Here is a 13690-nt window from a genome sequence, read left to right as displayed (position 1 = left end):
CCCGATCCGTGATTTTAAGCGAAAATGGTCAACACAACACATCACGTGTTTAATTTAGTTATATAATGCTGCAGTTTTAATATATGTAACCTTGGCATTGTCACGGTTACACATATCAATACGAGTGTTCTGTAGCTGCACCTTCAAGGTTACCAATTCTACCATGGAATGATTTCAAATGAAATAATACATCATTAGACCTCCTTTGCCTGTACCAAAATATAATAATAGGGTTTTTCCCCTTTTTTCTGGCAATAAAACTGAAACCTTTTTACAAGGATTCATGTCTGCATTAACCACAATACTTGCAGTCAAAATGCAAAAAAACATACTATGTTTGCATTTTGACTGCAAGTATTGTGGTTAATGCAGACATGAATCCTTGTGAAAAGGTTTCGGTTTTATTGCCAGAAAAAAGGGGAAAAACCCTATTATGAAACACATTTCAACTCGAGTAACGGTAGCCGAGAGAACAATGCATTTACAAAGCTCCTTGGATGGTTCAACGCACGTCTGCTACATGCCATTTAACATGTAAACATTGACAAGTTACGGGACCATTCGACTTTGCTCATGACTAATGGACGTGGGTTTCCATGCCGTCGGGGCTTCACATTTCAGCCGGGGTCTGCCTGTGGCTCGCTGACCCAGATAATATTTCGGCAGCCGCCACACCGCACCCATTATATACATCTTGCCATGGTTGCAAGTCGCATGCCAGCTCCTGGTCTACCGGCGATACAGAAAACATTGAGAGAAATGAAGGTCCTGGATGCAGTAGAGTGGCAACGGTGGATGAGGAGGAGGGTGACGCCCTAGTAGGTGCCGTTGGCGTGCATATCGCGAGTCATGTCGTGCTTGTCACTGACGCGCGCCTGCAGCAGCATGTGCTCCACGACCCCCACGCGCACGTTCATGTGCTCCGTCTCCTGCTTGAGGCGGGTGAGGGCCTGCTTGACACGCACCAGGGGCCCTGTCCCAACAGAAACCGCACGCGCCACTTTGCGTTACGTGGAGCAGTTCACGTGGCTGGGAGAGGGGGCTATCTTGGCCGAGTTGGTGCACGGTGGCGCTGCATCGTTCGGTTTGTTTGGCACCATGTCCAACGTTTTGCTCCACGTGCTGGGAGCGTCTGCAGGAACAGTGCTCCCCTATCGGCAATGGTGACAACCCCATGCATCGCGTGCACACTTGGGACCGAGTCTTGCTCCGGGCAACTTTAACATCTACGGGTAGCAGCTTCGGCTCATGGGTAACGGGTAATCATCCAAGCCAAGGACGCTTGGATGCCCTCTCGGATGTGAGCAACATACGTGAATTCCAATCCACACGACCTCACAACGCACGTGCGGCATGCTTGTTCACAGTAAGTAAATGTTCAGCGTAAACGCATTTGTAGTGGTGGAAGCGGGTCTAACCCGATCACGTCACATCGGTCTGCTCCTTACGGGCCTTCACAACATGCCAGGAGGGGTTACCAGCCCTGCACACAAGGTCTCTGACTGGTGGGCAGAGGGGGGGGGGATCTTTGGGGAGTTGTGAGTCCAAGACCAGGCGGGTGCACAGTCAAGCACAAACCGAGCGTCTGTGTGGTACTGCACTGGCCATCGTGAAGCTAAAGGCGGTGGACGGTGACGTCGGGGAAGAAATGGTCCACCGCTTGGCCGATGTCTTAAGTAGACGTTGCGTATATGCGTGCAACACCATGTATACATGTACACACAGCTATGCGTGCAGCAATAAACTATCCACACTCACCTCCATCAGTCATGCTGCTTCCTCTTTCCTCCATGTCTTGTTTCACCTTTTCGAGCTCTTCTGTGATCTAAATTGTGAAAACACGCACTTATTTAATGTTGTGTTTAAACTATAAATGAGCAAAGAATACAAAATGCAGGTTCTTCAATGGCACACCGAAACATTCAATATTCTTCAGCTTATTGTGATACTGTATCTAAATCTCAACCGTTAATATAAATAGATTAAACTTACCACTGGACAACACAAGACCAGCACCACTCACTCACGACTCTTACATCACTAACACTGCCCATGCTGATCACTCGTCATACACACCACTCATGCCACTTGATATCAACTCTCACCTTTCACACAAACATCTCCACTAAGTCGTCACTAAGCCACCCCTCAACAGGTTCCACCCAATCACTTCCCCCCCCCCCCGCTCTTTCACCCCGCTCACCCATCTTGGCAAAATGACAATCTGATAACGGATTTCAGTTAATTTGATGGTTAGCGACGGCTATCAACAAGCAGGCGTTCTGAATTGCTGACTGGTTCGGAAAGGTTCAATTACGATGCTTGGCATCCATTAAAAAATTGCGTGCGGGAAGTTCTGAGCATTGCAACGCACACCTTCGCATTTGCGAGCGAGTGAGCGTCCGTTTTCGTGAGCGTGCGTTTTCGTGTGAGCGTGCGTTTTCGTGTGAGCGAGCGAGCGTGTCCGTGCGTGCGTGCTCGTGAGCGTGCGTGTTCGTGTGAGCAAAGGTGAATGGACGACGTTTGTCTCGCAAACCTCGGCAAGCGTCTGCGCTCGTTCGGTCACCCCTCCACTGCCCTGCCGGTACTGATCCTTGACCTGAAAGCAACAGCACCGTGTCACTGCCACGGCGAAACCATCGTCATTTGCAGCACGTTTCACTCTCGCCTCTCAAATGTATATTTCCGCGTGCCCTTTCAGCAATCCCGCTGCTGTATGGCGGCCTTCCCACGCCATGCGAGTCGCGGGAGTTACCTGGCCGTATTTCACCACGCTGGTTAGCGCGAGTTGGTGAAGGCGGAGAGAGCATGAGATTCCGATGCAGAGTGCAGTACAACAATGGATTTGCTGCGCTGCCCTTTGCTGCTCAGTGTCGCACGCAAAAGCCGACAGCATCCGCTCGATGCACGGCAGGGGCCCCATCCAGGCTCAATTCTACTTGAGTTCTGAGATTCCTTAAAGGCTGAACGAAAAATCCAGCTTCCCACTCGGCACGGAAGATTTGCAGTCAATTGGAATGCACATCGCAATCATCGCCTCTTCTTCGCAATCACCGCCTCCTTCTACGAAGAACTTGGCAGGATCCTGCTGACAAGGAGTCGTGAGACGACTCTCCTGGGTGAACAAGCGTACGAATTTTAATCGGCAACATAATGCGAGTGCCCTGCTGTCATACCGCCTCCGGTTCTAACATTGTTATCCCAAGCGCACCTTCACGTCTGGTAAACACGTAAACATTCTTAATCCCAAGTTGTATCTTCCATTCGCCGTTTGGTTAAATGTTGCATTGGATTACCTTCTGTAAGAATGAAAACAACTGTTTCGGACTGGCATCACCGTTAATCTGGAACGAGCATTGGAGCTATGCACTTTTAAATCTCGTAATTTCTTTAGAACTGTATTTTGCGTTCAGTTTGTTGTCCTTCCCCTGCACCTTAGCTAAGTACGGTGCGAAAGAAGTTCACACGTACATACATGAACGCTGGATCTGGCATGAGTGCCAGGGCTGGTAGTGTAAGTTGATTAGGGGAATGGATGTCCTTGCCTGCGCCAGCTGCTGCTGCACGGTTTGTCAAGGGGGTAGTGCCCAGGACTTTTTCAGACATTACTTTCCAATGATGTCAGCCCTGGCCAGGATTCGAACTTAAGTTTGCAGTGCGCCACCGCCCCGACCAGCGCATTACTCAGTACCCGGCACTGGCAGCAGCAGCAGCGGCTGGTTTTCGGGACGTTTCGAACGACGCCCCAGAGATCCACTGAACGGACAACATTCAGAGTCGCGAATCCATTCAAGCACAGTTCTTCTTGACACAGCCATGAATGGTAAGCGCCTCTAGCCGCCAGAAGGGTAACGTGAACTCATCGCACATCTCGCACCCCCGATTAGCACGGTTGGCTGCATACGGTGCGAAAGAAGTCCAACAGACGTACGAACATTAACGCTGGGGCTGGCATGAGTGCCGGGGCTGGTGGTGTAAGTTGATGAGGGGGGGGGGGGGGGCCCTTCCTTGCCTGCGCCAGCTGCTGCTGCACAGTGCGGTACTGCTGGATGAGACCCTCGAGTTGTGCGTTCATGTACTTCTCACGGCTCGAGATTTTCTCCAGAGTCCGAGACATCTCCTCTTGCAGTCGCTCCAGCTGACCCTGAGATGACAAAAAACAAAGATCCCCAGCGTAGACTTAACATACTGTCGGGGCAAGTGCTGTTAGCGAGCAGCACCTATGAAGGCCGGCCCAGTACATGAGGTAGTCGGTGGTCAGCACCACGCCCAGCCGCCTTTGTCTCCCCAGTGGTGATGTTTACACACTGCACCAGGTACTCATTTGAGGCCGAATCGACCTAGGGGAGGAGGCTCAGAACCGGTTCAGATAATTAATCGTCACTGGTGGTGGCCGTGAGCGGGAATCGAACTCGGATCACCGGGTTTCATAGAGCAGTGCGCTAACCACTACACTACCGATATAGAGACACACACATGCACGGATTCACTTACAAACGCACCAGCACATGTACCAACAATTATTCCTCAACACATGTACACGGACATAAAAACCCGTGCATTTAAGCCAACAATAATATGAATTACAGCCCTTTATTAATACACTGCTCGATGTCATGTCATTCATGAGGATTGTTTGACCTTCACCATGCTGGTCATAGCAGCAGGTTGATCAGGGTGAGCATGCTCAGGACTGGTTCAGACATCACTCGCCACTGATGTTAACTGTGGTCAAGAATCAAACTCTGCTCTCCGAGTTATTAGCGGAGTGCACAGACCACTGCCACCACTGCTCCACGCATCTGCAAATCCATACATGTCGAGTACACAACATACAAAAGTGGGTCACTGCCTGTACACACCAATTTCCACACACATCAGTATATTGACTGCACCATTGATCGTTTTCGTAGATACAACAATGTTAGTATCAAGTCAGGTTGTGTAAATTCAGAATGTGTGTGTCGTGTGTGCGCACGCGTGTGTGTGTCTAGACGCAAGCGCGTACATAAACAAGACAAACCTTGCTGTCCAGAAGCGCAGAATCGATTCCCTGACGATGTTGGTGCATCTGCTCAATATGAGATCGCCAGTCCTAAGGGTGGACACAATCAGGCATAGATCACTCTCAGGGTAGCCTTGCTCCCAAGTCGACCAGTCAATTGTGTTACTGCAGAACACACGTGGTTCATTCAAAGTACACGGTGATATGTAGCAACGCTCGGTGGACTTATTAGGAACCCACTGGAGGTAGACACTTTTAAATCTCGATTGAAAATTAATTTCTTGAGAACTGCTTTTTGTGTTTAGTTTGCAGCTTTTCCCCCGCACCTCCGATTAGCACAGTTGGCTACGTACGGTGCGAAAGAAGTTCAACACACAGTCAACAATCACGTTTTTTACTCCCATTATTAAGCCACCTGTATGTCTAAAGCCTGTGCCCTGGCCCCCAGATGCTGCCCTGGTGGTTGCTGCCCCAGCTGTCCCTGGGGATTTTTAGTGAAAGTTCCCAGACACCCCCTGACACTGCCCTGTTGCTTGTCGATGCAATACTGGCTGGTCCGGGTGTACCCCTTGGCTCGCTGTTATGTATGTATGTTGAACTTCTTTCGCACCCAAAGTTGGCAACAGGGGGACGCACAACAAACTAAACACAAAACTCAGTCCTCAAGAAATGAGTTTTCAATTTGGATTTAGAAGTGCACAGCTCCAGTGGCTTCCTATTGGAAGAGCGTTCCAGACGGCCGCAGAAGCGCATCTGAAAGCGCGCGATTTGTTCGACGCGTTAGACAAAAGCCGCTGCTGCGTGGATAACCGCAAACAGAAGGGTTTTGGGGTAGGCCCCGGTCGCTTCGTCCGAGGCTGTCCTCTCTCCCGTGTTTCCCTGCCCCGATCGACCCCCCCCCCTCCCACCCGCCTTTCTATCCCAACATGAAGCGTCTGGAGACGCGGTCGCATTCAGGCGCCGCGCGCGTCGAATTTCTCGACCCTTCCGGTCGCGTGTTGAGAGAGAGTTAAAACCTTGTGGTCGCTGCGCACGGTGACCCGCAGCTGAGGGAGGATGCGCTCCAACTCCAGGCTCCACGCTGCTGCATCGGTCTGCGACTCCAGGACGTCGGGCCCAGGTGTCTCCTGTCCGTCGCCAAACCGCCACAACCGCCCAACGTCATTACCGTCAAAGGTAATGTACTACTACACGGCAACAAACTTGATTCACAATTGTAATTAGTAATTAGAAATTTTTAAAACAGCTAATCAAAGGCAATTTTTATTTATTTATTTAGGAATGTATCGTCATGTATATATGTCACGTTGACATCCTTTCGTCAATCCACTGCTCGATGAAGGCTTCCGCATTGAAGGTCATTGGGGTTTGTTTGATCATACTTCACCACGCTGGTCAGTATGTTTTGGTGAAGGGTGGGGCCCAGGACTGGTTTAGAAATCACTCACCAATGATGTTAGCTATGGCTGGGATTGAAGCTCAGGTCACTGGGTTCATGGCGCAGTGTGTGCCACCGCGCCACCCCACGCATATTACAGACGTCATGGAAGGGCATATTTGTGGATGTTGTGACTAGAACAACACCTGTCTGCGAATTGTCTCCCCAGTGATGATATGTACAAATCACACCAGATACCCACTTAAGGCTCAGCTGTCCTCAGAAAGGCACAGGATAGATCTGTACACCACTTTCCACAGTGGACATCTGGGAAAAAGATCTTCAGAGCTCATCGGATTCCTACAGTCTAAATACAAATTCTGATTCTGGTAAAAGAAATGCAGGCTGGCAAACACGAGACATTGCACAGAGTGATGTTAGGAGAGCTGCACACACACACATACCTATTCTTAGGTTTTTTCGGTAAAGTCACGTAGGTAAAACATCAAAATTAATTATTTTATTTTCATTAATTTTGATGTTTTACCTACGTGACTTTACCGAAAAAACCTAAGAATATGATTCCTTGCAGTCACGAAAGCTTCAAATCTAGAATTAACACACATACCTGTTTCTTGCTCCGAATCTTGTCCAAGTCGAGCAAGTTTTCATCCTCCTCCTCATCTTCATAATCATCGACATTCCCCTGTTGTACACAGTCATTATTAACATCACTCAATCAACATGAACATGGACCGCACTTTCACAAATCCCCTGCTGGCTGAGGGCTTCTCCACGGCGTGCGGCGAACAGAGTTATTCGGCAAGATACACACATACACACCCCGGCGCTTTCTTCCACTTTATCAAGAGTGAGCTCGGAGTCATCAATCACGATCGCCTCATCTTCCTGCACCTCCTCTGGATACAGCGGCCTGTGGGGGTGAGACAAGAATAAGGTGGTCCACTCTTATGATAAATAGAACTACAAACGATTTCATAGGTTTTGACCCTAACCTGAACAAGAAAATATCGACAATTTAATTAAATCTTTCATGTAACCAGATAATCATCCACAGAACAACAAATCTCTTTTTCAAGAGAGAGACTCAAGGACAAAAATGAAATCAAGACATATTTTGCATTTGAATAAGCTGATCAAGCACAAGACAACTAACAACAGTTGCTTCACTAATGAGATGTTCACTTAGCAGTGAGTTTACATGGAATATGATGAAGAGATGAGCCGGAGTAGCTGCAGCTGACCGCGCCGAAACAAAATAGATTTCCCCAATTTTATCCCAATTATGGAAATCGTATCAGCGTCACGTCATGGGACAGAATCAGCTCGGATCTCTCACCGAGCAGTGTAAGTTGTTGTTGTGTCAGAGATGGGCACACAGAAGTCGATAGCACAGAGCCTCCTGCGAAGCCCCTTCAAGTGACCTCTGGTCTACACAGCGGCTGATTCCACTTGGAATAGAATTCAATAAAATTGTGCATTTTAAGACTGGTTTTGTGCAGTGGTAATATGGCTGGGTGTAACGTAGAGAAGCACAGTACATTTGCCATGCGAAGTTGCTGTGCGTCAGTGCGGCCTCTGCCAACCGATCCAGGGTGTAGCATACGAGCTCCCCACAGCCCGTCTTGAGCCGCGACGGAGGGAAATCCACCGCAGCTCCCTATAAACGCATACAAGAACACCGCAGCAAAAATACATGATGTACGTTCACATGCAATTCTGCCACTGGAATCATGACACGAGACGAAGCATTTTTGGTGTTTCCATAACTTCCACATATTGTCAGAGAATGATTCCAGAAGGGTGACTGTGACCATTTTACAATGTGTATGAGTGCAACCCTTTTGTGCTGCTTATTTCTATTTATCGGTATTAAAACGTGACAGTAATATGTTGGAAAGTACAGTAAGTGCTGATGCGTAAATAATATCATAATTTAGACATTGTTGGATGAAGGCCTCTATACTCCCGTGTCAGTAATGGGAGTTGTTAAATCATAATTCACCACATTGGTCAACGTCGGTTGGTGAAGGGTTCGGAGCCCAGCACTGGTTCAGTTAGTCGTGGCCAGCAAAGCAAGCGCAGGTCACCGGTGCCGTAGTGTCGCGCAGCAACCACCGTGCATGCTACCCCTGCACCCCCATGATTAAGCGTCAATTAATGACATGTAGATTTGAAACTTTCGTGACTGCAGGAATCCATACTCTTTGGTTCTTTCGGTAAAGTCACGTAGGTATAAGGTTTGAAAAACCTTTAGTCTGCATTAGCAGCAGGCCATGCTTTCCCACCTGATGACGGACGCTTGTGTTGCGCCCGAAACGTCGTGATCTATTTTATTTTTATACCTACGTGACTTTACCGAAAGAACCAAAGAGTATAGTAATGACATGTAATAATTAACATGCACAAATCAAATGACATGGCGCGGGGAGGCCTTCATCCGGCAATGGATCGACAAATGCCTTCTAATTATTGTTACCGTCATCGTTATCCAAGGCATGCGTGTCGTTACCGTGTTCCGCAGCTCTGTGAGGATGCGCGCCAGCGTGGCGTTGGGGTCATCGTGCTCGTGTGGCGCTTCGAAGGGCCGTCCTGCCTGATTGATCAGCCAGCTGGCTAGTGAAGCAAACGCATGGAACTGCTCGCCTGGATTAGTGGCCAATGCAAAGTAATGCCTGGGAAATGACAAAACAGCACAGCTTATAATTGACGCGTAAAATAAAATAAAAATTAAACCAAGGACTGAAATTGTAATGGAGCATTTATTGTGTCTGTTCTGCTTGTAAGAGAACGGCTCACTGCATACTTTTGGAGAGAAATGCATCAAGAAGTAACCAGTGGCACCCCGAAAGTGTTCCATTCCAATGTTTCACAACTCGTGACCACCCAAAGTCCAGCTTTTCGTGATTTGCAATCTTTTCTACTCATCCAAATTAAGCCACTGCACACACTTCATGCATCGGATTGTTGGTAATCATGGAAAGGTGTACAATTTGGCGTTACGAGGACTGAAGTTGGGAATCACTGTTCTATACCCCATGCTATGCCCGTTTGTTCCTCCCTCCAACAGTCGTACGGTTTGAATATTACTGATAACGCAAGACAATTCAGTTTTGATTTATACGGCATCTAAATAAAACCGCATTTAAGACGCTGCACAAAATAGTAGAACATGCGCAGTAGGGAGACAACTAAAATTGGGAGCTTTATGCAGCAAAATGACAAGTTGGACACTTAACAAATCTATCCGATTATAACTCGACATATTGGGTGGCAGCAAGGAGTAAGACTAAATATGCTGACAGGTCTGTGTGCCTTGCCTGGAGAGAGGCTTCATGTTGTGTTGTTTGAGGAAAGTCTCTTCGTATCGAAGGAGCTTCAGTTTATCGCCGAGTTCCTCCATCGTGAGGAACGCCTGATGTGCGGTCCCTGGCCCATGCTCACTCTCCGCCTCGTCCATCTGCGCGAGACACAAAGCATCTTTACACCGGCCTCTGTGGGCTGCGCGGTCAGCTGACCACGACATTGCTTTCCGAGACCCAGGCGTGAACAACACAGCTGCTGGGAGAACAGCGTAGGGACATCACGACCTTGCACGGCTCGCAAACTGAGTGGCGGGGCTGCTTCGACATTCTCAACCGGGTGACAGCGAGGAGGAGAGCCTCGTGGGCTGTTCTAAAAACAAGGCGGGTGAATGGAGGTGCTGAACCAGCCACCAGAGAGGAGGATGGGGGGGGTAATAGCAGGCCTGAACCTCCTGGTTACACAAGCCCACAGGGGATTATTGTGTCCGTCCGTCGTGCAGGGAGGGTGGGGAGGGGCTGGGTGGGGAGGGTGGGGCTGGGTGGGGGTGGGAGGGGTGGGGCTGGGTGGGGAGGGGCTGGGTGGGGAGGGTGGGGAGGGGCTGGGTGGGGAGGGTAGGGCTAGGTGGGGGGTGGGAGGGGTGGGGCTGGGTGGGGAGGGGCTGGTCACCCCGTGGTGCCCTTATAAAACTCAACGTTTAACCTACTCACGCCGGCTTGTGCCCGCCCTCACAGTCGGCCATATTTGCGGAATACACCACGCCGCCGTTGACCCTGTCCATTGACCGAGCAACCCAACGTTCCTACCAGCTCCCTCCGCAGGAGTGTGTTGTGGGAGAGAGTAGCGAGCAAGACCACCCTCCTCGCCACGGCGCGCCTGGTGGTAGTGGTGTGTGCAGATTAAGAGTGAGCGCGAGAGAATTCTGGCCACCGGTTGCTTGTGGTTTTATTTAAAAGAGCGATAAACCCGCAGCGAAGGGCCTTGGCCATCGCTCGGCTGCCTAAACTTCTGCAAGGGTCACAATGAGCCGGAGTCACCCCTCGACGGCGTTCAACGTCCACGTTGAACGTTCACCGTGAGAGCCTTTCGAAGGAACGGGCGGCCAGCCCTGTCACACAATCATGGACCGCCTTGCCAACTCACGGCCACCAGCGGAGTGGAACGCAACCCAAAGGCTCGAACCCACAATAGACTCAAATAAACAACCAAACCGCTGTCACACAACAACAAAAACCCCAATAACAATTTGAAATCTTCAGAGTTTTATCTCCATATATATAAAAGGCAAAGTTGTGATTATGCGTCTGTTCAAAATGTTTAGCGTACTTCCCGACATGCAACACACTGGAAATTTGCCATGTGGGTACTTTCCAGACTGTATACCATGCAAAAAATATAAAAATGCACTTTATTATTTATTTGGGGGGGGGGGGGGGAGGTCAATAATGCAGTTATTTTTTGCACAGCAAGTGAGCTGTGACGTCGATTCCCGCTCACGGCCACCACCGGTGACGATTATTTCAACCGCTCCTGGGCCTCCCCTAGGTAGACTCAGCCTCATAAGAGTAACTGCTGTGGTGTGTGAACATTGCCACTGGGGAGACAAAGGCGGTCGGGCGTGCTGCTGTCACCCACCCCCTCGTTAAACATAAATAACGAAGGTGATGGACTCCCGTCGCAAAGAGGGAGATTGGGTCACAACTACAAGATAAAGTCCGTCGTGTTTTTGAGGAGGGGGTGACCATTTAAATCAGTGCTCGTTTCAGAATCAGCATCTTTGTTTAGACTGCTGGAGGAGGAATCCGATGAGCTATGAAGCTCTTCTTCACAGACGTCCAGTAGGGAGCGAGTTACAGCAGCAAACAATAAAAAAAGGATTTGAAGTTTTCGTGACTGCAAGGATCCATACTCTTTGGTTCTTTCGGTAAAGTCACATAGGTGAAAATAAAAATATTAATAAAAATAACTAAATTAAATCACGACGTTTGCATACTTCAGCGATAGTGTTTGCTGATGAAGGGACGCTTGTGTTGTGCCCGAAACGTCGTGATTTAATTTAGTTATTTTATTTTCACCGACGTGACTTTACCGAAAGAACCAAAGAGTAATAAAAAAAAGTGAGTGCAAAATAGAGAAAAGAAGATAAGCAAGTCACTAAATATAAAGCACGGGGAAGACAACAAAAACAATAAAACAATAAACCAGTGCCAAACCACGCCAAGACTCAGCCCCTCAATAGCTGCGACATTAACCCTCCTGGCCACTCCACTGCTGGATGAAGGCCTCTCCCCCCACGCCGAGCCGCTCGTCGGGGCTGTTGGGCCATACTTCCCCACGCCGGTGATCAGTGCACACGGGTGGAGGTGAACTCGTGAAGGTGCCAGGGGCCGACTCCGACATCATTCAGCCACTGATGTTAGAAGCCGTCCAGAATTCTCAAGTTCAAGTTCATGTATTAGGTAGAGCCTTGTGAGCCATTCGGCTCTTGAATCGGGTGCAACCGCAACAAACAAAAAACAAAAACATGAACAAGAAAACATATTAAAGTGAATATGTGACTAAGTGCAAACAGATCTACCCCCAGGTTTCATCGCCTCCTCGAAGCACGAACAAAACGAGCCACCGACCTTTCTGGAAATTGCTTAGAACACCGCGCGACTAATAATGGATCATTTTAATCTTTGCGATCATTTAAATTGTTGTAATAATTTTAATCGTTGCACTCGCTTTCATTTGCCCACGACGAGAGCAACGGTAACGCCACTTGCTAGTCGAGGCAGAGCCACCGGCGGACGCAACTCGGCAGAGAAAGCGATGAGGGGTATGGGGGAGGAGTAACCTGTGTTTGGTTCGCGATGAACGTGTTGGCGATGTCGCGTGTGAGACCAAGAGAGAGAACGAGAGAGAGCGATGAAGCCGTGAAAACAACCAGGCTCCCTACCTCTTGCCGCCTCCCGCTGCTGCTGCTAGGCCGCGTTGCCGTGGAGACGGCGGGCGCCGTAGCCACGTGACCCGAGGGCGGCTCTCACACTCACCCACGTGACTTCTCGCGACACGTGGGTGCCCATTGCATACCTATCAACCCCTTATCAGTTCCCTACCTTATTACAGACCAATTTAAAGGACGGAGACCATTCACTCTCCACAGGCGGATGAAACCCGGATTCAAACAACAGCAGCATTTTAGTGGTTCCAACATGAACTATCAGCTGGCCTCACGTAAATTTCTGATGCAAAATACGCCCACCCGACGTTGACGATGTATGTAAGGTACTTTTATTTCAAAACAGAACAAAATTACTTTTAAAAACACATTCAAGCGATACATTGCAAATACAAATGCTCACACATTTCATTTGAGAATGACTTATTAGCCAAAACGTTGCAGTTTTTCATCCAAATCGGCAGAAATTGGTGACGAGGCATCCATTTCCCCCTCCACATTTTGGCAGCAACTTTTTTGCCAGGACATGAATCGGTCCCAAAATATTAACTCCATTTATGGATCCAAATAACTCCCCAGTTACCTTTTAATTTCATGAATGACCGCACTCTTTCCCCAACCATTTGTTTGCGAATGTACCTCAAGTAAAAACAGAACATTGTTATACTGGGGATTATTGTGTCCGTCCGTCGTGCAGGGAGGGTGGGGAGGGGCTGGTTGGGGCGGGTGGGGCTGGGTGGAGACGGGCCGGTCACCCCGTGGTGCCCTTATAAAACTCAACGTTTAACCTACTCACGCCGGCTTGTGCCCGCCCTCACAGTCGGCCATATTTGCGGAATACACCACGCCGCCGTTGAGCCTGGCCATTGACCGAGCAACCCAACGTTCCTACCAGCTCCCTCCGCAGGAATGTGTTTCGACACACCTTTAACTGGACTGTACTCTAAGCTGCCATCTATGCCATTGTTAAAACAATGGCTCCCGCGTCACTCAGTGGAAAGTCTCTCGTTCTCCACTACTGCCTCCAACGTCTGGAACG

The 13690-nt window shown here is 49.1% G+C and overlaps 1 protein-coding gene across 2 annotated transcripts; it reads right to left on the bottom strand.

The window, feature by feature from the left end:
- Positions 1-350: 350 nt before the first annotated feature.
- Positions 351-12701, bottom strand: IFT57 (intraflagellar transport 57). 2 transcript variants are annotated; one of them, XM_078872666.1, is made up of 12 exons: positions 12547-12634; positions 9725-9864; positions 8917-9079; positions 7946-8064; positions 7227-7317; positions 7012-7089; positions 6022-6132; positions 5024-5095; positions 4013-4144; positions 2537-2599; positions 1759-1825; positions 351-973 (listed from the first exon to the last, which is right to left on the bottom strand). In XM_078872666.1, the coding sequence occupies exons 2-12, from the start codon at positions 9862-9864 to the stop codon at positions 816-818; spliced, it is 1194 nt and encodes a 397-aa protein (XP_078728792.1). In that variant the 5' UTR covers positions 12547-12634; the 3' UTR covers positions 351-815. The 2 variants fall into 2 exon arrangements, with proteins under 2 accessions (XP_078728792.1, XP_078728791.1); XM_078872665.1 differs by lacking the exon at positions 12547-12634 and adding an exon at positions 12649-12701 and having other exon boundaries at positions 352-973.
- Between the last annotated feature and the right edge of the window lie 989 nt (positions 12702-13690).

This window comes from Lampetra fluviatilis, chromosome 35, assembly GCF_964198595.1.
Source record: "Lampetra fluviatilis chromosome 35, kcLamFluv1.1, whole genome shotgun sequence".
In the NCBI taxonomy this organism is placed as follows: Eukaryota; Metazoa; Chordata; class Hyperoartia; order Petromyzontiformes; family Petromyzontidae; genus Lampetra; species Lampetra fluviatilis.
This window is presented reverse-complemented; position numbering and strand designations above follow the sequence as displayed.

Excerpts from the sequence above, each read along its gene's own strand:
- IFT57 (XM_078872665.1), bottom strand. The coding sequence starts at position 9,864 with ATGGACGAGGCGGAGAGTGAGCATGGGCCAGGGACCGCACATCAGGCG. Across the intron at positions 7,318-7,945 it reads AGCAACTTCGCATGGCAAAT|GCCGCTGTATCCAGAGGAGG; the intron begins GTACTGTGCTTC and ends TCACCCCCACAG. Across the intron at positions 1,826-2,536 it reads GAGCGCAGACGCTTGCCGAG|ATCACAGAAGAGCTCGAAAA; the intron begins GTTTGCGAGACA and ends TTCACAATTTAG.